The sequence below is a fragment of the Sebastes umbrosus genome, chromosome 15 (genome assembly GCF_015220745.1).
Source record: "Sebastes umbrosus isolate fSebUmb1 chromosome 15, fSebUmb1.pri, whole genome shotgun sequence".
NCBI lineage: Eukaryota > Metazoa > Chordata > Actinopteri > Perciformes > Sebastidae > Sebastes > Sebastes umbrosus.
The window spans coordinates 14,902,572-14,929,910 of record NC_051283.1 but is presented as its reverse complement, the minus strand read 5'-3'; the positions used below and the strand labels follow the sequence as shown (position 1 = coordinate 14,929,910).

At 41.7% G+C, this 27,339-nt stretch overlaps 1 protein-coding gene across 8 annotated transcripts; it reads right to left on the bottom strand.

Annotated features, from left to right (window-relative positions):
* Positions 1-148: 148 nt before the first annotated feature.
* Positions 149-25,950, bottom strand: mpp6b (membrane protein, palmitoylated 6b (MAGUK p55 subfamily member 6)). Of its 8 annotated transcripts, none has more exons than XM_037794558.1 (14): positions 25,795-25,950; positions 17,984-18,032; positions 14,157-14,408; positions 9,374-9,492; positions 8,681-8,833; positions 6,104-6,256; positions 5,671-5,898; positions 4,308-4,439; positions 4,113-4,209; positions 3,750-3,818; positions 3,491-3,652; positions 3,192-3,394; positions 2,859-2,987; positions 149-1,471 (listed from the first exon to the last, which is right to left on the bottom strand). In XM_037794558.1, exons 3-14 carry the CDS (start codon positions 14,284-14,286, stop codon positions 1,295-1,297), a joined length of 1,752 nt encoding a protein of 583 aa, XP_037650486.1. In that variant the 5' UTR covers positions 14,287-14,408; positions 17,984-18,032; positions 25,795-25,950; the 3' UTR covers positions 149-1,294. The 8 variants fall into 8 exon arrangements, with proteins under 8 accessions (XP_037650486.1, XP_037650487.1, XP_037650488.1 ...); XM_037794559.1 differs by having other exon boundaries at positions 9,392-9,492; XM_037794560.1 differs by lacking the exon at positions 14,157-14,408.
* Between the last annotated feature and the right edge of the window lie 1,389 nt (positions 25,951-27,339).

Here is a 27,339-nt window from a genome sequence, read left to right as displayed (position 1 = left end):
ACATATGGACATTTTTTTAGGATTTTAAATGTATTTGTATTTAAATGTATTTTCCTGAAGTTCATGACTTTAAGGTTTAATAAAAGATTTAATTAATTTGAAATGGAAACTAGTCAAATGCTCAGACCTTATTGTCATTTTTTTAATATATTTTTTACTTGTTTCGAGAGAGATTTATAGTTTAAGACAAACAACAGTGCTAGTTTTACCCTTTAGCGTTGCTAGATGCATTTATATGTTAAATTATACATTTACATAGACCTGTAGTTGAATTTCAAACTTTATTTGGAGTATGATCAGGGCTTTGGCATACTGCAACACTTAAGAGAAGGACCATAAGGAGGAAGATGGTTTGTGCCACATTCACATATATAAAACATTAACAGATTGGCTTATGTAGACAGCAAAGATGAAGGTCAATGTAGACGGTCATACTCCAGACAGACAGACAGACAGACAGACAGGCTGATCACAGGGTAATTAAAAACAAATCAATGGATCAAGTGTGACAAAAACACTACACTCTACATGTATAAATACCCACACTGATGAAAAACTAGTATAAGAAAACAAAACTAGACAAGACAGTGTTTGATCTTGAAAAAAGTACATTATAAAGTTTCTCTTTTACATACTGGAGGAGTTGTGCGCAAAACGGGCATTTTAACCTCTTTACTTCTGCCCAGTTGATCCCCTGGAGGACACTGAGAGAAGAGTTTAGGGCCGGCCACATAAAAACACTAAAAGGATTAAGTTGTTTGGACATGAAAATAAGAACAGCTACACAGGTCGCTCAGGCATGGCAATGATGTGAGACACTGACAGGTTTTCTTGGACAAACAGATCTTCTAATCCATCTCCTTTCCTCGTCTTCATATTGGAACTTGGATGGTGGTCATAAATCCTGGATGTCCATGAAGACAGACAGAGAGGGAAAACGACTACAAAATAAGACGTGTGACTACGACAATAAATTAATGCAAAAATATGGCCCCGAGTACGAGACCAGATTTTTTTGTTTCATTCTCAATTCAACATTGAATAGAAAGATCTTTCATAAAAAGTTATAAAATAAATAAGCACTCTTTCCCTTTGAGTTTTGAGTAGAAAAAAAGTTGCACAGCGTGCAGGCCCAAGAGGAGAAAGAGCAATACCATTTTTTTTTTTTATTATCATTTATGTTGTTTTGCAGAAGAAGTATCTCTGCCCTCTTCTCCTCTTCTTTGGCCTTTGTGGTCACAGACATGCTGGTGGGTCAGTGTGACCCGCTCAGACTGGTCAGTGTAGATGGTCCTCAGTACACCCAGTTCACCGGGACCCACTGGGGTTCACTGCACAGTTTGTCCACGGCGGCGTGTAACGTCTCGAAGGCCTTGTCCAGGTTGTCGTTGACGATGGTCAGGTCGAAGTAGTGGCTGTAAGCCCTCTGGATCCGGGCGCTCTCATCCACCGTCTTCCTCAGGTCCACGTCCTGCCGACACACAGAGGACAGGTGAGTTGTGGAGACACGTGCAAGCTAATAGACGAGCGCTCGTCAGAATTACTGCTCAGAGGAATGGAGGAGTCAACGAAGGTGGACAAATAAAGGGTGACTGTTCGGAGTTCCTCTTTAGAGGTATTTTGCATCTCTGGAAGGAAAAAACAGCAGGTACCATCCATTATTTTGTCTCGTTACTGTTACTGTGTCTATACACTACTTTATACTTTTTTGCCAGTATGTTTCAGTAGAAAAATAACTGTCCTCCGGATCAACATTTTACAAACAAAAATGATCACGGGTTCATGTTGTTATTGATTAAACTACCCAACAATATATAAAGAGAGCCCCATCTCAACCAAATACAACATAAAAATCCATGTTAATGTATCAGCAATAATGATCCAATGATATAATATAATATAATATATAGTAATATATAGTAATACTCTGAAAAGGGGCAAGTAAAAGGCAAATTTTGCTTTTGCTTTGGATACTTTATGTACATTTGATTACTACTTCTGCTTGTTTTACTTCAATAAAACTTTGAATGTAGGACATTTACTTGTAAAAGGCCTCTGCAATATTTTCTCTTTCTGATTTACATTTAATTTTCAGGAATAATTTGCAGTGTAACATAAATATAGCCAAACAACTACTAAACTACTACTAACTACTAAACTACTAAAGATCCATAAGGAACAATGGAAGGATGAGATTTGGAATAAGCCAAAGCTCCAAAACTATTTTCAAATCAAAGAAGATCACTACACTGAACCTTATATGAAATGTTATTTACAGAAAGGACAGAGGTCCTTATGTGCTCAGTTCAGAACTGATACCTTGCCGCTGGCAACTGAGGTATTATATATACAGTATATATATATATAACTAAAGGTATTCCTGGAGAGCAGCGATGTGTTTTTTGTGATCCTGGTGTTGTTGAGGATGAATTTATTCCAGTTATTTGAGGAATCGTCTGACAGAGAACACTGTATCCATCATAATAATACCTTTTTTATTAGTGAAATTGAATGTTCTGACATTTTCTCTTTTTCTTTCTTTCTTTGAATTTGTGTAACTGTATGTTATGACTGGTCACGTGGCCATCCTGATTGTTGTTGTGTCTTGTAAGCCCATATGGGCTGGGCACCAAATGGTGCAGGACAATACAATAAACAAATCAATCAATCATGTAAATGAGCATGTTTACAGTGTGGTATTGCTCATCTTAAAGTTCACTTGATTAGAATGCCTCTCGCTGCCACATGGAGGTACGGATATTGATGTGTTGATGTATTTATCATAGGTCTGATTTTCTGTTTTGGATGTCTCAGTATGGGTAATGTAATGATGATGTGCGTGGGAGTTGTTAACCTACCGTGAGTTGCTTCGTGGTGATGCCTGCGTCCACCACAGCTTTGTGCATGCCCTTGAGAGTATCAAAATCTGGCGCTGCAATGAACACCACGTATGGCATGAACTCCGCTGTTTTCAGTACCTTCAGAGCCTGAGGAGAGACACAGTAGGGGACATTACAGCCATGGCCAAAAGACGTAATTCTGTAACACCATGAGGACATTTCACTTTCAAATATTTCTCCCCAAATCAACCTCTCATGTTTATAATTTTTCCTTCTTTATATTCCAAAAAGACACCTGATATTGCTGCCAAATGTCCTCTCTGAAAGGACCCTTTCTAAACCTCCTCTTACCTGTGGGTTGACATCCAGGATGCAGGTGCGTCCTGTGCCCACCACCTCGTGGATGGACTCGATCTTGGTGCCGTACAGGTTACCGTCGTACTCGCCGTGCTCCAGGAACCGGCCGGCCTTAACGTCCACCTCCATCTCTGTCCTTGTGGTGAAGTGGTAGGAGTTGCCGTCCAGCTCATCATCACGGGGCCGCCGTGAAGTGTCTAAGAAAACGCTCAGTTAAACGTTTGCTCATTTGTACATTTTTTTGCGTTAGGGTGCGACAGAATTAAAAAATACAGGCAAAAAGCGTGACGTACATGGCATAGTGGTGCCATAGCGTGTGGGCTGGAGGACCATCAACCGGTTCTTCAGGCTGCGTCGGCCCACGCCCTGAGCACCGATCAGAACCAGCGTCTTCCTCTGGAACGCTGGCACCTTTGCCACTTCCTCGTAGATCTGCAGCTCATGTCTGTCAAATTCTGTATAAACACATTATTACACACAATTATTAGCCGATGAAAGAAAAAGATACTAAAGATGTCAGATAAAAATCAACAGCATGAAAAGTCTTCTGACCTGCATTCTTGGCTGTCAGGTACATCATCTTCTTCTTCTTTTTTCCAGCTATGGTTCCACAAAGTATCCCTACAAAACGAGATGGAAGATTTATGCACTTGTATGTTGTGTGCTATTACAGCAATTGGCCAGACGGGGGCAGGAGTGGACCATTTTCTAAGTTGGAAACATTGGCCTTCTTGCCATAAATCAGTTTTCATTGGGTTAAAGGAATAGAGAAGTGAGTGAGGTTTGGCAGACTTTAGACCAATCTATCGTTTCAACATCAGCATTGCTAAAGAGACAAACAGGAAACCTCTGGATGTTAACAAAAGCAGCCTTCACAGTGTTTATTCAAAGTGCGAAACGCACACACTAACATACCTGATCCCTCAAAGTCTCGAGGGACAAAAGCTTTCCTCTTCTCTTCCAAGAACTGACTGGGGATCAGACCCGTAGCCCCAATGACCACATGGCACGCCTGGCACAGATTACAGATCAGTTAAGTCTTGAAATCTTTATGTCCAAAGTGATTTTAAATGGCAGACACTTGAAGGAGATAAATGGAGTAAAGCTCACCTGCCACCAGTTGGGATCCTCTCTGTTGACAATCTGAAGGATGTCGCCTTTCTCGAAGGACATCCCCGCCTCTCGGCAAGGGATCAGGTTGTCATTCGTTGGGTTGTAGTCAAAGTATGGCCGCACATACACCTGTGACAAACGCAAGTACAGTTTTGAGTCTTTGTAGGAATTAAAGCTGCAGTGGGTAGAATTGGAGCAAATATGATTTTAAAAAGTTATTTTAAACAGTCAATATGTCCTGACAGTAGTGCATGAGACAGGAATCTGAAAAAAATCATGTGCCTCTGTGTCCTCCGGTGCTCCTAATCGCATCTGCAAGATTTCACAGACCGGAGGAAAACAACCAATCAGAGCCGAGCTGAAACCTGCCGTCTCTGAGCAGCTGTCAATCACTCGCGAACGGGTGATCAAACGGTCAAACTAGGTAGCGCTGATCAAATATGAATCAATATTCTGTTAATGTAATGCCTATTTCTCGCCTCAAATGTTTTCAGAAACATCTTGTAGTGTACTGTTTAGCTGTAAAATGAGAAAGTTTGTGACCCGGCAGCTATGTCGAAATCAGTTTTTTGCCCAATGATGCCAAAAACATTCTGCCTACTGCCACTTTAATTCATATTCATTCGCTCGCTTAGACTAAAATGACACAAAAAAAAAAAAATAGAATAACAGAAAGACTCAAGCTCAGCATGCCGTCTCACACACTGACACAGTAACATGGCTCGTTCACACCCATTACGTCCGACGTCGTCCCACGCTGCACCCAACACAGCTGTTTACGCTGTGCCAACAGCGGAGGCTTTTGCCAGGAAGGGTAAGTGCTCTGGCTGATGTATCCGATTAAACAAGCAGCCAGAGGAAGCAATAAAACAAGCCAGTAAAATATACTGTGCAGCGCGCCCCGAGCCACAGAGCAGAATGTGATTTTGCATTATGTCTCATTCAGTTTTACTGCTCTTCATTCACTTTAAGCCTGACGAGCATTTCCGAGTTTATGTCTTATTTGCTCAGGACGCACAATATCTTTATTTTTTTTCACTCAGGAATTCGAAAAAATTTGTGGTGCACGCATGAAGGAACATATCTAAAAATATCGTGAATTACTGTACTTTCCATGTGAGGGAGCATGAGATTACAGGAAGCGGTGTGTGTGTGTGTGCAAGAGACAGAAACAGCTAGTGTGACCCAGATAGCATGTGGAGTGTTATTAATAGGGCTCCCAGGGTTCACATTCCTGCGCAGAGGATTGTGGGAGGACAGATCACCAGCCTTGTACCACTGCCCAACATCTGCCACTCATTACATAAGTGTGCGTGCTTGTGTTTACGTTTATCATCTCTGTGTGTGTGTGTGTGTTTACCTGCGGAGGTGCGGGAGCGTCTCGGTAGCTCGGGAGTATTTTCAGCGTGATCCCGCCGCTGCAGTCTTTGAGCATCTCCTGCAGCTCGGTGGGGTTGTTGCCGACGTCCTTCCCGTTCACTTCCTTTATGATGTCGCCCACGTGGAGCAGACCCTGCCTGTCGATCATGCCGCCGTGAAGGATTCTGGCGATGACAAGGTCGTCTTTCTCCACACGGAATGTCACGCCCTGAGAGGGAGGAGATAGCAGGGCGATGTTCATCCTCTGATATCTGATTGTAGCACGCACACACACACACACACACACACCCTGATTCACTCACCATGTTCTGACCTCTACTCACACCCTCAGTGATTCACTTGGTCATCCGTGTACTCACACACACACACACACACACACACACACATGTGCAGACACACTCAGACCGTCTCACCAGCGGCTCTCCGGCCTTCTTTCGGATGCCAATCATTCGCACAGCATCGGCCTGCATCAGGGCGCTGTTCACCGCCGCGTCATTGGGCATCTCAGTGGGGGGCGGGACTTCGTAGCATTTGGAAGCCACCATGTCGTGTGCCTCCATAAGAGACTAGAAGAAGAAAGAGAGGACAAATTGAGAGGGAGAGAGTAATGACGAAGGAAGGAAAAGCACATTCTTCCGCTTACAAATGAAAAGTTAATTTGCAATAAAACAAACCACAACTATGGTTTCCCTGCTACAGCATTCCTTTGTTAGTAAACTTTTGAAATATATTGCTGTGTAAGTAACATCACTGAGCAAGTTTGCTGACTTTATAACTCTTTTCTACTCATGCAACTGTTATGCTATGTTTAAGCATTTAGCGTTATCCTGTAAATGTGGATACTGTTTGGCAAAAGTAACATAGGCTCGCTGTAAATGACGTCAACAAAACTGCAACTTTAAGTTATAAATTAGAGCTCAAACGATTAATCAATTAGTTGTCAACTATTAAATTAATCGCCAACTATTTTGATAATCGATTAATCGGTTTGAGTAATTTTTTAAGAAAGAAAAAAGTCAAAATTATCTGATTCCAGCTTCTTAAATGTGAAAATGTTCTGGTTTCTTTACTCCTCTATGACAGTGAACTGAATATCTTTGAGTTGTGGACAAAACAAGATATTTGAGGACGTCATCTTGGGCTTTGGGAAACACTGATCGACATTTTTCACCATTTTATAGCCTTTTATAGACCAAACAACTAATCAATTAATCAAGGAAATTATCGACAGATTAATAGACAATAAAAATAATTGTTAGTTGCAGCCCTATTATAAAGCAGAAATGAGATGATTGCTGTATAAGGTAGAATATGTGGGCAGATGGTAGAATAGTATAGTAGGATAAATGGAAATACTGAGTCCACTCAGAGGCAGAGAGTAGAGCAGCAAAAGCATTTACCAGCACTTAGTCACTGTCTAATTTGAAATGCTGCAGCATTTGTAACAATTTGTTTATCGTGTGTCTTCTGGGTTTGATTTCCCAGAAACGGAAAAAAAAGGAAACACTAAGCTGTTTAAACAGTAAAATAGGAAGTCCTTGATGTGCCTAAATAGTGGCAAAAAAACTAATCACCTAATGGCTCAAATCCCAAATATGGATTACCGCCAAAATCTAATCAATTAATTCTTGATTTGCTGAGTATCCGTCTAGCAATTTTTATCCAAGCCTGTTTTTCTGAGATGCTACCAGCACTACTTTTAAAAATATCTTTCCAACAAGTAAACAATTTATTGGTGAGGAAAGCAAGTCTATAAACTCACACTGTATTTGATCTGTTTCCCTCGTTTCCTCTGTCTTTTCTTCCCAACCCGTCTCTCCCTCCCTCCCCGTCTCTCTACTCTCAGTAGGTCAACAAGGTCTTATCCTTCAGCTTACAGCACAAAGGGCTCTGATTGGTGCAGAGGCTTTGCTGGGCTCAGAAGTCTGACTCCTATTGGTCGAGCCTCGGTAAAGCCCCTGGTAGGTCCAAGGATAAAGGTTAATGTTCTATTGATGCATGAGGACGGGATCCACAACATCAGCTCTGTGCTACTGTAACTACAGTGAAAACATTACTACTCTAGGCTGAGCTTAACGGTCACTATACTATAAACTTATGAACGGAAAAAATGTCAAGACTAATCTCTCGGTCACACATACATGCAGTGACATAATACAGAACTCTGGCATTATTTAGCGAAAAAAAATAATTTGCATAATAATAATAATATAATTGCATAATTTGAAAAGCATTTGTGAAGTGTTGCAGTTGCAGCAACTCCAATTCTGAAAAGTGAAGCCAATGTGGAAGTGCCTTAAACTTGCATTCTTTCTAATAGCCAGCAGGGGGCGACTCCTCTGGTTGCAAAAAGAAGTCTGATTGTATAGAAGTCAATGAGAAAATGAGCCTACTTCTCACTTGATTTATTACCTCAGTAAACATTGTAAACATGGGTTTATGGTCTCAATCACTAGTTTCAAGTCTTCTTTAATACAGCATGATGTTCATTTAGTAAATTATGGTCCCATTTAGAGTCAAATAGAGCATAAAGCAGGGGATGCTTTAGGGCGTGGCGTTGTGATTGACAGGTCGCTACCACGGCGTTGTCCGGTCTGGGAGTTGTCCATGTTTATGTCTTACAACTTTAACCCTTCCACAGTGTGTTTTCAGTTCATGAAAGTTAATTATAACCTTTTTTGGTTCCTTAAAAATGTTTTATTCAGCATTCAGTACTTAGCTCCACCCTCTTGTATCACTTCTGGTTGCAAAAAAACAAGATGGCTTCAAAACAGCAGGGTGGTGTCACGGTGACTACGTTCACTTCTAATATACAGTCTATGGTTGAATGTAAAGAAGTTCCAAAAATATTGTATAAAAAGTGGTTCGAAATAGTGTCAATTGCCGCCTATACATTACTTCCCAAACTGAGTCAATATTCAAGCTACTAGCAGGAAATCATGCCTGTTTTACCTTCACCTGCGTGTTTGAGTGTTTGCCCCCCGTCTCACCTGGAAGTGCGGCTCCTTGAGGATCCTGGACAGTTCGGCGGCGCTGTCGTCTTTCACCTTGAGATTGTGGATGTCACCCAGGATCTCCGTCACCAGCTCCACGTTGTTGTCCTGCACCGCCTCCAGCTTCACTTCCTCCAGCTGTTCGTGAGCCTGGGGGAGACAGAGAGGCTCAGGGAGGGCCGATGTGGACAGACGGTAGTTGTGTGTATGACTGTGTGTATAATGTTAGTATTTATTTTAACGTGTGGATGAATAAAGGAAACTGGATTTTGTTGTCATTTTATTGGATTCTACATACAGGTAAGAGCTGATTTACTTTGGGATTCATTTTGCTCTGCCTTGTGTTATAATGTTAAAAGTCAAAGGAGTATCTATTAATGTTTAGTCATGAGATGAATGGTGGAAAACAGCCTGTCTAGCAGGAACTACAGCTGTCCTCTAACTGAACTCACTGTTCACTGGACTACAGCTACAGCAGTGAAGATGTGTGTTAAAGCAAACAGTCTGTGGGCAGAGGTGTTGCAATAAACATGCACTGTGCAGACGCAGCAAGCTCTCTGTTAGTCAAAGCCTTACTGTACTTCAGCGCCTCAGCCACAGCAAGCAAAGCACTGCTGGGAGCAGCAGCAGCTCGGAGGTGGCTAGCGGTTTAGTCTGCTGCTCACCCCCCGAGCTATGTGTGTGTGCTACCTTAGCCTGGGAGCGTACAGTGGGACTTTCCATGATGCCGCGCAGGAAGAGCAGGTCGATGTCTTTGGCCCCCGTGGAGGTGGGCGGCTCACCCGGATTATCCAACGCCTGCTGCATGGCTGGATGGACGGACGAGTCGAGAGATAAGAAAGGTACAGACACAGACAAAGAGAGAGACAGAGATAAAGAGTTAACCGGGCGTGAATGTCATACAAAGCATAAACACATACATGATAAGTTAAGATACACACTGGCCTATGAATGTCAGTACCATCCTCTAACTTTCATATTATTGCAGGCCAAAATGCTTCAATTCAAGAGACGCATATCATATAAATATGATATAACGATGTTGAGACCATGTTGGCCATGTTTGGAGCCCATTCACTCTTTTAATACAGAGTCCTTTACACCAGCCACACAGCCTGGTCCCCCAAAATATTACATTAAAGCTCCATCTGGGGGTACAGTAAGACTAGTCCTTTCAGTTTGGAAAAAGTCTATGGACCTACATATCATTTGTATATGCTGAGACACAAAAACTCCAGGATTCAAATGCTCTGAGTTGTTAGAAAGAATCAACAAATGAACTCTGTTGAGTCTTGTATTCCGTGCACACAAACAGAGAGTGAGAGAGAGGTGTGGACCGTCAGCCAGCTGACGCCCTAATGCTGGGGTCCTCAAAGCCCACGTAAGCCCATTTAAGACACTTAAAGTCATGGGAAGGTGCCTGCGTATGTGTGTCTCTCTGTGTCATCACACCCTAATGTGGGTAGTAAATATGTCCTGTCAGCATGTGTATGCAGTTGATTCACTCTATGATTATGAGCCCATGATTATCATCTTTAACCTTGACTCATGTCCTATGTCATAAAGTCAAGTCACAGTCACACTTCATATCTACTTTTTGGAAAAATGTGGCACAAAAAAAAAAATACAAATCATGAAGTACTGTTATTTGTGGTGTTGTATGGTGTTTGTATGTGTTCTTTTGAGGCTAAATAACGCTCCAAATTTACACTAAATTGCGAATATGTGAATGAAAATGGGTTCTATGGGTACCCACGAGTCTCCCCTTAACAGACATGCCCACTTTATGATAATCACATGCAGTTTGGGGCAAGTTGTTGCCTGTTGGGCTTGAGTTTGCCATGTTATTATTTGAGCATATTTTTTATAATAAATGCAGTACCTGTGAGGGTTTCTGGACAATATTTGTAATTGTTTTGTGTTCTTAATTGATTTCCAATAATAAATATATACATACATTTGCATAAAGCAAGCATATTTGCCCTCTCCCATGTTGATGAGAGTATTAAATGCTTGACCGATCTCGCTTTAAGGTAAATTTTGAACAGATAAAAAAAATTTGATTAATTTGCGATTAATCAGGATTAAATATGGACAATCATGCAATTAATCACAATATCAATCACAATCACAAATATTGTAATCGATTGACAGCCCTAGTACTTTTTAAATGTTAATCAACTTCCCTTTAAAAAAAAAAGCCCATGTGAATTTATCGCATCGTTTCACATGTGATAAATTCACATGATATCTGCAGTTTCAGATATTTTACATGTGAAATTTAAGGCCTCATATGCAAAAATATACATATCCTGTGTGTTTTTTGCCTTTTTTGATCTGAGGTGTACTTACATTTCATGTGATCATTTCACATATCGGTATATGGCAGTATGTATATGAAAATATTAATTTAACATTTGCTTCTTTTGTAAGGGTTGGGTAGTATTTTCCATCCAAAACTAATGCATTTCTATATTTTAGATCTAATTTTAAATTCTATTTTTTCTGCCTTGGAGCACAAAAATGTCACATCTGTTAAACTATAGCCTGACAGTGTCATGTTTTATCATTCATTCATCATACATACAACAGCCGCACGGTTGTATGATTAAGCAGGAGGACAGAGGGAGATTGATGAAAACACAATTTATCTCACAATGAAGCAAAGACCTCACTGTGGTTTGATAACCACAGAGCACAGCAAGACTGCATAAACACAAGGCTCCATGCAAAAACAAACCTTAAATATTTATGATCCTCTTAAAGAAGGACAAATAGGGGAGGGAGGTTAAAAACTGCACTGCAGACTGTTAAACCTGTATATCCATAAAGCGATATATTTACTGCATGAAGACACAGGAACACAATCTAAAATTCAATTCAGATATATCAAGTATGTATGAGCAGGGTATTCAGTCGCTGTGGGGACCCCACACCATGTTTCACAAGCTAGAATAATCACAACTGTGTCAGAGCGGAGCTGCAATTGTAGTAAACACATCACTAACATGTGCAAACACATAAACAAGCATTAAATCACCACCTTGATTGCACTCACCCTTACAATAAGTCACGGTACAGCCTCCTGAAATTTAGAGAATAATGTGTTTTCCAAATTTTCCAAAGACTTACCCAACTGACTTCACTTACATACTTGAACACATCTGACTATAAAAACGACACCAACACAAACACACACAAACAGCTGGATCCCGTGTTTTTGTGCTCTCTGTGTTGACCTTTACCCTCTTGGTCAGCTCATTGTGTCACCGCGTCCTCGACCACAGGAATGTTTGCTCATCCCAGCCCGTCCACAGCCCCCCTGCCACGTGCACTTGTGTGTACATTACTCATCCTGAATAGCAACCCTGAGATGCTTCTTTTTTTTTATCCTGTGAGAGATTGGAGATGAACTAAAGCCTCCTACCTAAAGTCTCTATAATCCCATGAAATATGGCATGGAGATATACACAACCACCTACGAGCCTCTCGCTAAACCTGGCCTGAAGAAGTTGTAAAAGATAAAAGATTATAGCACTGGACAGTTACAATATAGTGTTCCTCCAGTGTGTTCATTCATCTAGACATCATGAATCATCCTGCTTACCTGCTCTTAATTCCTCCCTCAGTAGCACTGTGGTCTGTCTGCAGCCTCTCTCACCATTTATGTACACCTACCAGCACTGCGTGCTCTGAATGCAGAAACTCCCTACTTAAGAATTCACAACTCGGTTTCTCAAGGAATGTGAGACAAGATGAAGATCAGAGGACAACCTTGACTGACACCAAAGTAACATCACCAAAAACAAGTTATATTTCAGTAATGCAGGTTAAGAACTGCACCCCTCCAGGGGGAAATAGGCAACTCTCACAGCAAGCAGTGATTCCAACCAGGGCTACTTGTAGCACAAAGGCTACTCCTGAAAGTTTTCTAGGTGGAACGGGGAAAGATTTAAACTAAATTGAAAAAAGTTCAAATAACATTAAAACTTTCCTATTTGCTGCTGCCTTTAATTAAACCAGATAATGATCTTATACTGTACTAGAGCTTTTACTCTTTTGTGTTTTATTCTATTTTAGCTTCTATCCTATCTTTTATTTTTTAGCTTTTTTTTATTTTCTAATCTTTAATGTTTTTTATGTTTTTATAACTGTTTTAATTATGTCTTCATGTTCTTTTGCACTTTGTCGCAATGTTCTTGAATGTTTATGTAAAGCACTTTGAATTGCCCTGTTGCTGAAATGTGCTATACAAATAAAGCTGCCTTGCCTTGCCTTGCCTAATTATTAAATTAGAAATAAATCTATATATTGAGTCTGCTGTAAGACCTGAAAACTCCCCGTTGCAATTGAGAGTGCATGAAAACTAACTAACTAATTAACTAAAAGTCACAAATAAATAATAGGCTAAAAGTAACGGATAAATAATTCAAATACTAAGCTAATGGATAAATGGTTGAGCTATCTGAAAGTAATGCATGAATCATTAAATAGATAGCTAGGGTTGAAATACATAGCTAAAAGTAATGGATAAACAAATGTTAGCAATAACGTTAAGATAATGGATGGACAGTTGAAATAGTTAACGTTAGCTAAAAGTAACGGATATATAAGCGGATGAAATACTAAGCTAACAGATAAATGGTTGAACTATCTGAAAGTAATGGATGAATGGTTTAAATGGATAGCTAGGGTTGAAATACATCGCTAGAAGTAATGGGTCAACGGTTGAAATAGTTAACATTAGCTAAAATGAATGGGTCAACTGTAGAAAAGTTAGCTAAAACTTTAAGATAAAAGATGGACAGTTGAAATAGTTTAGTCTACCTAAAACTTTTAGCTACTGGATAAACAGTTTAAATAGTTACCGTTAGCTAAAAGTAATGGGTCAATGGTTGAAATGTTAGCAAAAACGTTAAGATGGGCTAATGGATGGACAGTTTAAATAGTTAGTAAAAGCTTTTAGCTGATAAACAATTTAAACAGGTGACGTTAGCTAAAAGTAATTGATAAAGTATTGAAATAGACAGCTAAATCAACAGGATAAACAGGTAAACTAGATAAAAGTAATACAGTACATAGAAAGGGACCAACATAGCGGAATGGTTGAAATAGCTAAAGGTCATGGATAAATGGTTGACGTTTGTGAATACGGGCTGTGTGTATTTCTCCGTGGATTGGGCGTTTTGACACTTTAACAGTATTTATACAGCACTTAAACCTGCTTTATAATAATAAAAAAAAAAATCACTTTATACAATATGGGACCTTTAAAGCTAACTGAAAAATCTGACAACTACTTCACACTATAGGAGTGACCTGACAAACTATACTGCCTTCTGATTATTCATTTTTCATAAAACCCTTCTATCAATCCCTCCATCTAAAGTTTTGAAACAAAATCAAAGACTATCACTCCCCTCCCAGGTGACACCCCACCTCTTCCTCCTCCTCCTCCTCCTCCTTTCCTCACCTCCAGGCGCATCTGCTTCCTGGGTGGACTGCACCGCTGGGGGCCCCTCCACGCCAGGCTGTCCCGGGGGCGTCACCTCCTCCTCCTCCCGTACCCCATTGGGACAGGCATCCTCCATAGCTGTGACCATCGCCAAGCCCTCCTTCTTCCTCTCTGCTGCCACAAGTATGCTAAGGCTAACCACTAGTAAACCGCCAGCAGTAGTTCTGCAACTTTTGTCCTCCAATCGTCTTGTCTGGCACCGCTGACCCGCTAAACTCCCAAAAACACAGAGTACAGAGAGAGAGAGAGGGGATTGAGGACAGAGTATGAGAGAAGCAAAGAGAAGAGACACAAAGAGAGCGACAATAGAGTGGGATTAAGATCAGGGGATATTAAGAGACGAGGAGGGGAAAGAGGAGTGGAGAGGAGGAGGAACGATGAGGGGGGATAAATTTAACAAGGGAAGAGGCTAATGTTTCTAAGAAAGACAGGCGTGAAAAGAGACAGAGAGAGGCAGAAAGCTGGATCGCATACACAGATGTGGACATGCGTTCAATGCTTGTCAGTCCCCTCCCTCCACTTTGGCTTTAATACCTTCCCTTCCTGACCATCAACCCCCCTCCGACGATAACACACACACACATAATCCCACAATCCTCTCCTGCTGTTGAAGGCTTGCTTGAGTACCCCTCCTCTTGTTTCCTCGACCCCACCCAAAGTCGAGTTGCCCCACTTGTCTAGACACAGCACACACACACACACGTACACACCAGTTGAATGTGTCATTATGTAAGTAATCTTACATAAGTGTTACTGAAGGGGGCCTGACCCTACATTCCCATTCTTTTCCTCCTCCTTCCCCCCCCCACCCATTCACACTGCTCATGGTTTGGACACCCCGCTGCAGCAATGCGCAGAAACTCTCAGCGTGTGCAGATTGTGTTCGTACGTATTCCCCTCAGCGGTCGTCCACCTCCTTAACGCAGCATGTGTCAGCCTAATGGGAGCTTTTTTTCTCCTCTCATTTTTTCTTTGGTCTCTCTTCCTTCCTTAAATGAATGTGCCCTTACCACCTTACTTCTCGCTAAACAGTAGACTGGAGGTGCTGACTGGATTATGCACATTTTGGGGGATGCAATTTAAGCTGATTCAACGCCTGAGCCTAAATACTTTCGGGGAAGCTACTGCTGCAATCTTCTCCCAGGGCCTCATTTTACTTGGAGATGTTGGAAATGAATAATCACTACACGTAGAATAAATGCATGAACACACTCTAAGGTAGTCTTGGAAATAGATGGCAATGACAGTCTACAGCCATGCTAGCAGCTCTGTTAGGTTTAGGGTATAGTGTTGCTATGAGCTGAATGCTATTGTCATTCAGCATTCTAACATGATCTATAGAGTCATGCAGGAATGAGTCCTAAAACCTGGAAATGAGTTGGTATTTTAGCATTTCCGGTTCCCTTGTCTGGAAGTCAATGGGTTTTTTTGAATGGGTTTTTAGTTAGATGAAATAATGTCTGTGGTTAACACAAGATTAAGAGATTTTAACGTTTTGTTCTACAATATAAATGAAGTCATTAAATATCCCACTCGTGAATTTTGAAGCTTTTACGTGTCTTAAAAAAGGCGGTTGCTAACAAGTGGCTAAATGAGACTACTAAACGTCATCACGCCGACTCGTCCGCTTTCACAGCCTCGTTGTGAATACTCGCCCTTATGCAAAAGTGGTGTAGTTCGTTTACAGCCAAATGTTAGCTTTTTACTTCTAGCGATTGCAATCACACTTCAAAAGTCATAACAGTGGTGTCCATTTGTGGAGTTTATCTTACGGAACAAAACGTGTAAGTACCATACGTTTGTTTGCCACATAACTTATTTTCTGCGATACTCCAAAACCAAATGGAAAAATCCCATTGGCTTTTTGTCGAGGGAACCCAGGGCGGTGTTAACTTCCGGGTTGGCCAACAAAAATATGTCATCCCTGGAGCACTCTATATGACCAGACTAACCTCCTAATGTTTAGCAAGTGGAACGTTTACCATGTTCACCATCTTAGTTTAGCATGTTAGCATGCTTAGATTTGTGCAGTACAGCTGAAGCTGATGGGAGTGTCATTAGCTTTGCAGGTATTTGATCGTAAACTAAAATATTAGACAAATTAAAATTTTGACCCGATAGTGGTGCTTTGATGATCATCAAAGTTATTACAATTCATCCAGTGAATGTATCAAGTGTTGTGCCAATCCATCCAGTAGATGGTCGTGGCTAGAAGGTAACCGTTGTGAGGTGGTTAATGTTAGGTATTGATCTTGAATAGTTAAGGTTAGGCTAGAGGTCGTCGGGCAGCAAGTCCTGCAAGAGTTTTTGAACGTTTTTACAATTTGCGGGTTACCTTCGAGACACAACCCCAGTAGATGTTGCGATATTTCACTGGATAAGGGAGACATTTGACCTGCTGGTTGCGCTTAATAAAAAGTCTGGGGATCACCTAATTGTTTAGGATTCATCCTCTGGGGACAATGAACGGCAGTACAAAATGTCATAGTAATTTCATTGTAATCCAACGCATACTTATTGAGATATTCCATTTGAAAAAGCTACTGCAAATATGAGTGTTCTAGCTACAATATAACATAACACAAAAGCTCAGCAGAACTTTGGTTGTCTTTCTTGCATTTGAAATGTCAAGGCTGTCAAGATGCAGAGGAAACGCAAAAGAGGCAGCTAATACATCCCAGTGTTTACGGTTATCCAAAACAGGCCCCTCCCACAACGCCACAGCTGTGCAAGGAGCAGATCTGTAGGCTTTAATCCGCCCCGCCTCTCCCTCCACCCCATCCTCAATGTGAACCCCTCCCCCAACCCAGGACATGGGATTTTAATCCGGCCACGAAAGCACGGGATTACAGAATCTCTCCCTCTCCTTCTCTCACCATATCCGGTGTTCAAACATCTCTATACAGCTAACAGTATGACTGCCTGGTGGCGATGGTTTGCTGATGTACACTACGGTGACTCGCTAACCGCTGCCTCTGACCCCCAAGTGTGAAAGAAGATTTTCCCTTAGAGTATATTTCTGTTAGTTGAGATTAATATCCACAGAACTAAATGCAGTTCACAGTTTGTTGATCACACATCTCTCTAAAATGTCAGCCTAATTGTTCCTCTTTAGAAAATAAGAAGACGAGAGTGGAGTTCACGCAGAGTTTGACTGAGGCCGAACAGCTGTGTGTTGTTTTCTCCAAAACAAAATATCCTGGGAAGTTTAACACAGACTTTAAGAAAATAACTGATCACCATGCTCCAAGCCTATAATGAGCAAAACAAGATTGTGCTGTTTCATTAAAATAAATTGGGTACTCAGCAATAAACCAATTCCTGTGTGCAAGTGAAAGCCCACTGGTATTTTTAAAGCCTGTATGAGTAAGAACGCTGTACCCTTGATCAGATTTAATTTAATGGTACCCAACAATGGCCAATGATGTAACAGATGTGCTTCCTGCAAGTCATAGTTGGGTAAGATTCATAGGCAGTAAATGAAGATATACAGATCTGTGTTGAAACTTCAGTTTCACAGTTTTAGATTAACATTAGCATGGCCATTTAAGTGCAAGGAAAGTATTATTAACCGTGTAAGCCATGGACATATAAATACACACAGAAAAACTAACCACTTCCTTAAAGGGAAGCAGTTGAGAGGGGAGTTTTTATAAGAGTAGTAATCCTTGATTCAAAGACTGGCAGTCCTCCCACTGAACTGAGAAAATCACGTCAGCATGCAGAAAACATGTGCCTAATAAACATCTCCAGTGTGTTGGTGCTGAGGAAGAAGTTGTGTTTACCTATGCCAACCACGGTCCTACTGGCTGCTCATCAGTCAACTGTGAAGACCTAGAGAAAGAGAGACAGAGAGATGTTTGTGAGACTCATCCTTATGAGACGCGAATATCCAGTCCTACTTGCATTCCTGCAAACCAATTTTCATCATTCCTCAAACGCACACTTGCCTGAGCATTCAGATTCGTGCTCATCCCTCACACACACACGCACACACCCAATGACTGCGTCGTTTTCCCAGTGGATTATCTGTTTCATTTATCTATGTCATCCCCCGTCTCCTGCAAGATAGGAGTCGCGTCTGCAGACTGGAGGCCGTTGTTTGTTCGGAGCGATGCACACACAGAGTCATCCAGGACGATTCATTGTCCTCAGCTATTCAAGGATGCCTGCATCATCAGCTGGCACGGCGCCACCGACGTAGTAAATGGCCACTATTCTCTCAAAGCGATGACAAAGCAGTACGCATTCATTCCCAGAACGACTCGGTTCTCGCTTGCACTTTGCAAACACATGCATACACACCTTCTATATGTGTATCATGTAGAACTAGACCTGTGTATTGGAGGAGCAATAGTATTAGCTGATATTGGCTTATCAAAGATATATCTGTATCATTATAGGTGTTGGCTGATATGCAAAAACAGATGTGGTACGCAAACAACAAACAAAGTCATATTATATTATTATCATTTTATTTATATTTAAATTGGAATGTGTCTATAACTTTCATATTGCCATACTTGATGACCATTTCGTGTCAGGCCGAACAACGCCCCTTAGCTGTGATAATATCACAACATACCACAGCCTGTCGTGAGCTATTGCTTAAATATATCGCTATCGGCATATACTGTATATGTTGGCCGATAAGTAATAATAAAATGCGGTAGAGACTTCATAGTTCATCCACCACATGACAAGTGAAACGTGAACTGTAAAAAAAGACTCGCACAGTATATATGTTAGTCCCAATTCTTAAAAAGAAAACCTCTATCCTCCAAACCAGAATTGACTGAACCTAGCTAAAGATGTGCGTTTATGTAAAAACATAAAATAACATCAGCCAAGGTAAAATCAAGGTCAACCTACTCACTTGTTCTGGAACTTTTGACGGTATAACATGGTCTTCATGCGAAAAATAATTGTCACTTTCAACTTTAAGGCTAACACGTAGGAGGAGTCCTAGAGGTGCTCAAAACCCATCTACCGTTCTATGACATCTGAGAAACTACGTGCTGACGAAAACAACTGTGAAAGATGATCGAAAGCTTCAAAACAAGCATGTAAGTGGAACTTGAGTTGAGATTGTTTTGCCATTTCCAGGGTCAAGAATGAACTGTCAAGCTCAAGGAATCAGAAAGTATTGGCACCTGCATTAGCCTCAAAACCACAGTTTCAAAAGGTCATTCCTTAGTTCTTCTTCTCTGGTTTCTATTCATAAGTGATTGTGAATGTGGATCGAAAGGGTCTACTCCCCCGCTGCATCAACCCCAACCCCACTGTATGATGTTTAAAACATCATCTGTCTCACAGAACTGCAAAGTCTGGCAGCGCTAAACCCATTCATGCTGCTCAGAATGGCCATTGTGAAATGGACCATTAGAAAATGCAAGCCAGTGAAAAAACAATGAAATAGTGCGATTACAAATAACTGATGCCTGCAATCACCCACAAAACAATAGATTATCACTCTCACACGCTTCATTTCTCTCAGCCTCCATCTCCGTCTTTCTCTTGCCCCGAGGGAAGGAGGGAAATAGAGTGGTGGCTGGAAAGATTGTCCTATAAAAATCACAGCTTCTACCTGCTCTATCTGTTGAAGCGGTGTATAAAAGCATCCGCTAAATATTAGTATATTAGTATACCTTCTCAGACCCACTCAGGAGGACATCACACCGTCTATATCAACCCAGTCTCTAGTGGAAATGATCAGTTTCCAAGGGCCAAAACATGTACAAGGTGATTACAACACACAGGGGACGTCTACTCATCACTGCTTTGCCATTATCCCTTGTTGCCGTTCTGGGGTCTTTTCACCCATCATGCTGGAGCTAATTGGTCCTTTATTGTGTGAGAGAAAGAGAGAGAGAGAGTGAGAGGTCGATTCATTACGCAACACAGATTACAATCAAGCTCGGCACGCTCATTGGAAGTGAAAGATATCCCTTGGAAGAATGTTAATGGAGCTAAAGCCACCGGTGCAATTCCTCACCGAATCATCCGCACCACGGGGCAGGAGCCGAGCCAATCAAAGGTCCGAACAGGGAGGGAGGAGAGAATAGAGGAGGTGAAAATATGAGCAGGAAAAAAGATGGGAAGGGTCACGACTAGATTGAATAAAAATGGGCAGAGAGAGTTGGGAGAAGAGTCAGAGAAGAGGATCCGAGCAAGAGAATAAGGAGGAGATAAAGGCACATTGGGAGTCATGAAAGAGAAGAGAATCCTTAAAGATTAGACAGAGTTCTGGGAACAGACTCTAAAGCCTTGGGAGGGAACAGATGAGAAAGAGAGAGAAAAGGATGGTGGTGGGAGTTCTCGTTGAATACAAACACCTTCGTAATCTGTTTCGCTGTTTCCAGAAACTGCCAGGTAACCGTAGCTCCTCTTGTGCACCAAATTAAATTCTTTTTGTATCTGACTGTCCATGAATGCTTTCTGAGGATTTCCTTTTCATAGAATAGACGTGGAGAGTGCGTGCATGCATGCATTTGTTTGCATGCAAAAGGACAGGTCAACTCAAGGACTAGGAACTGGGTCACAACACACATCATCAGCCAGGTCGACTTATCTCACATTGATGTTTTAAACTCTGAGCATACACTGGACTCGGGACTCCCCTGACGTCCTTTAATCACCATCATCACCGTCGGCTCCTCTTTCCTTCACAGGAAGTGGTCATTTGCGATCCCTGCTGCCATTGGCTTGTGCGTAGGAAAGGACAAGCCAACAAACGTCCTCTGAGTGCCCCCTGGTTGCCAAGCACTCAGATGATGGACAGCTCATGGAAGCGGGATTATGGGAGGATCAGAGGGTTTGTTTTTGTACAAAACATCACTGCTGTCTCACACATGTAAACCTGTGTGTGTGTGTGTGAGTGTGTGTGTACGCTATTAAAAGCACAGACAAGCATCAGCAGGCTGTGTGGTTTTAATTCCTCCAGTTCTAGTCACGCTAGCGGGAAATCTCACTCCAACTCGGCGTCTCAATGACCACATTTCGTCACTTTATTGTCTCGGATGGAGCACGCCGCTACATCCCTCGGGGTCGTGAAACACACGTACACACACAGAGACAAGCCCATAGGGCATCCATCCTGCAGAAACCATTCAATCCGTGCCTATATATTCTCTCCACCTCTATTCTCTGCCTGACAAAAACTTTTCCTCCCTGTGCACCACAGAGCCGCGGGCACTGGGCTCTCAGAGCAACCGTCACTCTCAGTTCCTCTCAATGAATTGACAATCACAAAAGAGGCCAGCGAGCTCTGTCCTGCCTGGGAGCCCAGATGTCACTTCATAGGCTGACTCCAGGGGTTGCAATTATTAAACTTTCCTGAGCTGCAGTGAGTGCTAGAGGGGCACGAGATATTCAAGGAAGCAGAGTGTATTTGTGGACCTACATGTGTGTGTGTGTGTACTGATTGGCCATTCATATAACCGACCCCATCCTGTCCTGCCTCACACCCATCACCCTCTGCCTCCAGACAAACCCTATGTAGGTCACTCCATGTGTTAACACAGTCGCCCAATATGAGGATTACACTGCTGCTACCCCCAAGATGGCTATTTCAGCAGATTAATATCTGCAGAATATTTATTGTAAATATGTTTTCTAACTAGAGTTGTTCCGATACCGATACCAGTATTGGAAATGTGTCCGATACGGCCCAAAATTTGGAATCGTTTATCAGCGAGTATGCCAATCTATGTGCTGATCCGATACCATAATTTGTTAACCCAGAAAAGAATCAACTTGTTTAACCGGAAATTAATTCTTCTTCACTGCTCAAAAACAGTAGCCTTCACTGTGCTGTCGCCCTGGATGTATCTGCCACTGGCAACTACTGTTTTAGAGCAGCGAAGAAGAACTGATTGCAGGTAGTTTGTCACAGCTGTTAAATAATAATAATAATAATAATAATAATAATAATAATAATAATAATAATAATAATAATACAATTATTCTAAACTAGATATTTTTTTCATCACACTGGTATCGGATTGGTGCTCGGTATTGGATGATACCGCAAGTTCAGGTATCGGAATCGGGAAAAAAAAATGGTATCGGAACATCTCTAATTCTAACCAGTTTGTTTTGCAGCTGCCGATGCTGCGGTCTACAGAAAGTTTGTTAAATCAGCTCAATTTCTACCACAAATGATTCATCATGCTTCATCCACCTTTCTGCTGATTCATGCTCACCTCTACTCTCTACCTGACACTGCAGTTTAAATTACCACAATTTAACAACAAAGACAGCAGTTGTTGCATCATTGCTCTTTCCCCACATCACCAAAATGACCTCATTGTCCTCCTCCGTGATGCTCCAGCTGGTGGTGGGGTGTCTGTGCTTTGCCACACAGCTTGGGATGATATAATTACACGCGGCCGTCCGTGGCTCATCAGAAAGCCTTCGGCACCAAGTGCGCACTGATGTTCATAATGAGCACCTCCTCCTGACATAATCTAACCCGCCACATGGCAGCGCCTGCTTCTTCTCAGTCTCTCTCCCTTTCCCCAGCGTCCTGTTACTGATCATTAGTATTAAAGAAACGATGGAGGGGAGGGGAGGGGATGGGGAAGGGCGACGTGATGCAACTGCACTTAACGTGACTGCAAAGTTTAAAAGTTTAGAAAATTGATGGTGAAAATGTGAGAAGTGAGGGAGGAGGAAGATATAAAGAAATTAGATTAGTCTCAAATGAGTTTACCCAGCTTTTTTGCTCAGCTCGTCTTGTCATATTTTTTGAATATTGGCAAGAATTGCATCTCCTTCACCAGGGCTGTGCTGTTGTTCTTATAAGAGCTGTTGCTGCTCAAGTTCGAATGAATGTGATTTTGAGCTGATGACCTTAAATAATGTCATCAGCAGATGACTTTTTCAGAAGGTTATCTCACGTGCATCATCATTTTGTTATCTGTCTGTCGTCTGTGGAGTTTTATCACAGATTCAACATTTCTGTCTTCACTCCGGCGATGAAAGACAAACTGATCTGTGTAAAACCAATCTGTCTTATGCTACATGGTTATTGTTTATCTGCAGTGGTATGCCCCTTTAAGGCCTTAGCGATGGACCAAATCTGGTGAATCAGCACTATATAGGCTGCAGCAAAAACTGCCAAAAACATTTGCCTTGTAGCACAAACATCCCTCCGAGATAATGCTCCTCTCTGTACAGGTCGGTCATTTAGTTGTGTACTTTCTTGACAGAGTTGCAATTATCTCATGATGACTGTGATGGGGTCAGTCATGTGTCTACTGTAGGGAGGCGCAGCCTGGCGAAGGGCAGGGAGGGTTGATTGTAGGTGTGTGGATAACAATCTCCTGATACATGTGTTGTTCATAGCTGGGAAGTGTGAGTCACTCCAGTCAATGTGTGTGTCTGAATGGGTGTGTGTGTGTGTGTCCCTTCCTCTCTTGCTCTAACCCCACCCTCATGTTTTCTGTACCATCTCTCTCATATTAATGATGGAAAAGCTTCTGACTGAGCATTGGATTTGGTCTCTGAATGACTCACTGACAACTCTCATTCAGTCTGTTCTAACATCGGGAGCACGTGCTTAACTTGAAATTCATTTTTTCCTCTGCCCTGCATGACAGGAAGGAATATACATACAGTAGTAGGGCTGAGATTAAGTCTAACTTTGTGATTTAGTCCACCTACTTAAAGCAGCAGTAGGCAGAATGTTTTTGGCATTATTGGGCGAAATTTCCATAAAAACCTTTCAGCTTATTGTAATTCAAGTGTTCTGAGAGACTTCTGCACCTCCTCATGGCTCTGTTTTCAGGCTTTAAAAAATCTAACCCGTGACGGGAGACTTTGGCCAATCACAGGTCATTTCAGAGAGAGAGCGTTCCTATTGGCTGTGCTCCAGCTGGCGGGCGGTGCTTGGTATTTCCTCAGCTTGATCTCAACATTTAACAGCTACACTACAAGATGTTTCTGAAAACATTTGCGGCGAGAAATAGGCATTACAGTAACAGAATATTGATTCATATTTGATCAGCGCTGCCTAGTTTGACCGTTTGATCGGAGTTTGCGACCGATCGACAGCTGCTCAGAGACGGCAAGGCTCCAGCTCGGCTCTGATTGGTTGTTTTCCTCCGGTCTGTGAAATCTTGCAGATGTCATTAGGAGCACCGGAGGACACCGAGGCACATGATTTTTGTCAGATTAACTGTCTCAAGCACTACTGTCAGGATATAGTGACCATATTATAAAAATAACTTTTTTAAATCATATTTGTTCCATTTCTACACCACTGCTGCTGTAAGTCTAACTTTGTGACTTATTCCACCTACTTCAGCAGAACAATAAAGGTCATCCACACTCAAAAGTCTTACTGGATACCGCCCAGGGACTGCAGATTTACTCTAATGCACTAAACTGTCTCCGTCTCCTTCCCTTCCTCCTATTAGATTCAACAAATCTGATTAGGGCCTCTTGCAAGATTGGAAGGAAGAGATCCATAAACTCTAGTTTAGATGCAACCAGATCTGCCCATGCAGGCTCTCAGTGGTCTGTCTGGCAGGCCTGTATAGCACCACCTCCCAGGAAGGATCCCCAAGGATGTTGCGTATGTGCATGGGCTTCCCCCATCACGTGCACGAGGCTAAACATCTTATAAAACCTTTGCCAAGTGACCTGCATGTGCTCCTCTGAGTAAAGGAAGTTCATTGAGAGAGTCTGTTGTGATAAGTGGTTTCATATTTCATATGAAGTGCTCAGATAAAGTGGTTTTGACATCGTGTTAGTGCATTATTATTATTATTAGGTGGTGCACTCATACATCTCAGTGGAGGACAAAAAATAAAAATCAATAGGACTGTCTGGCTGTGTCTCCGGTTCGGCTAGCCTGTGCCAAACCACCCGGTTCAACCTCTCCGTTTTCAGTCAGCTTTGTTGATCTGTGTTGTGAAAGTTTTTTCTAGACAACAAAATAAGAAAAAGAAAAAAATGGTTCTACCTGGTGCACACATATGTAAAAGCAGTCTCTCTGTGTCTTTTCACTGTGCTGGTTTAGATGCAGTCTATCATTGCGCTCCAGCCTCCTCATCCTGTCAGCAGCACATTAAACCTGCAGCTCTTTTCCTCATATCTCTCCTCTCAGTCATGGATCGACGCCACGGTTCTGACGCATGGCCACATCCCGTGCGCCAGATTCTCCATGCGCTCGAACCGTGCGCCACACATCCGTGCCAAAAAACGCTTGCGCATCCGATTTTCTTGGCTGACCAGACCAACTGTACATTTCACACCACATCTCGCCACACGTGCGGCCATTTTTTGTTACCCATCCGAGCCCATTGTGGCGTGTGCGCACACACACTTGCGACTATCCAACTCATCCGCTGTATCCTTCCTGGTAATACGCAGGAAAAGGACTCATCCGACTCCACAATATCTAACTGATATGTGTCTGAATAAAGCCAGATCTCATTGATCTATTAGGGGGGTGATCCTCCCCCTTCTGTCAAACTCTACTGTACCTCAAACACGGCAAAGTGTCTTTGTCTCCACGCTCGGACGCCAGAGGATGAATGAATTCAACATCTTACACATACACAAATATGATCACGAGCTTGTGACTTACCTGTGCAATCGTTGCGTGTGAGGTAGCGGTAGTCCACGGACCGTCCCGGTTGGACATTCAGGCCCCCCTCAGCTGTCTGTCCTGGTCCCGCGGCAGACTACCAGAGAACAAGACGCCAATCAAACACACACGCCCCGCCTCCTCTCCTGACGTCACACGAACATCGACCAATGGCAGCTGAGGTACAACCCTCCGCTGAGTGAATACATTCTAGAATGTAGTATTTTTTTGTTACAATGTCACACATGTCTTCCATTCACATAAATATAGATGTTAGCGTGACTTTAAATGCACCATTCAGGCCAGGGGTTCTCAAACTTTCATAACTTGAGGGCCACTCTTGATTGTTAAAAAAATTCTAGGGACTACCTTCCCATGGGCTGTAAATATGTGTTATGCCACTTTCAGGTGTAATTACCCACATATATTATTATTATTATTATACTATTAGGACTTAAAGGGGACATATTGTAAAAAAGTGAGATTTTCATGTTTTTTTATTATAAAGCAGGCTTAAGTCCTATATAAATACTGTGAAAGTATCGAAACGCTAAATCCACAGGGAAATACACACAGCCCGTATTCAGAAACTCTGCATTTGAAACAAGCTGTCAGGATTTCTATTCATTTGTGATGTCACAAATAAATTTTTTTTAGACCTGTTACCTAGTTTTAAGCATAAACATTCTAAATGTGTCCCAGTTTATTCCTGGTTGCAGTGTATGTGAATGTCACCAACTGACAGGAAGTACACATGGACCCAAGCTGTTGCCTAGCAACGCAATTCTGTTGCAATTCCGTCGCAATTCCGTTGATATGCACTAAAACGGAGTGTTTAAGACAGAGGGTAAATACAGGCATATTCAGGGCAACAGTATGAGGAAAATAAAGTGTTTTTTTTAACATTACAGCATGTAAACATGTTTTAGTAGAAACACAAAATACAAGTATGAACCTGAAAATGAGCATAATATGGAACCTTTAAAGAAGTTTAAACATGCACTATCTGCAACCATCTTGGACTCTAACCACTGGCGCACTTTACACTTACTTACACTATACATCCTATATATCACTTTATAGACTGCACACATGTACATATTACATTTATTTATTGCACATACTACATTTATTTATTGACGGACTGCATACACTATGTTCACCCATTCACTCTGTATCTTTTATATCTCTATTATTGTTTTTATAATTTTTGTATACCTTTACCTCTCCTGTGTTTCCCTCTGTTTGCTGATGTTGCTGCTTTGACACCTGAATTTCCCTCCGGGGATTAATAAAGGTTCATCTTATCTTATATTAATTACTAGTTAATTACTTTATAGTTCTCACCAATTGTTTTGCACTGAATTTCTGAGTGGTGGATGTAAGAAACACAATTTCATTTTAATGTGGAGCATAAAAATGACAAATAAAGGAATCTTGAATCTTGAATCTTGAATCTTAAATATTCAGCTTACCCTCACCCATCACTCCCTGCCATTATGAATCCAAAGTATTCAGGATCATATTTCCTCATCACACGCTTTG

Bases quoted from the DNA above. Each gene is read 5' to 3' on its own strand.
- mpp6b (XM_037794558.1), bottom strand. From the start codon at position 14,286: ATGGTCACAGCTATGGAGGATGCCTGTCCCAATGGGGTACGGGAGGAG. The intron at 9,493-14,156 runs GTGAGGAAAGGA...CCGTCCATCCAG, and splicing joins GGAAGCAGATGCGCCTGGAG to CCATGCAGCAGGCGTTGGAT. The intron at 1,472-2,858 runs GTAGGTTAACAA...GTGTGTCGGCAG, and splicing joins TCACCACGAAGCAACTCACG to GACGTGGACCTGAGGAAGAC.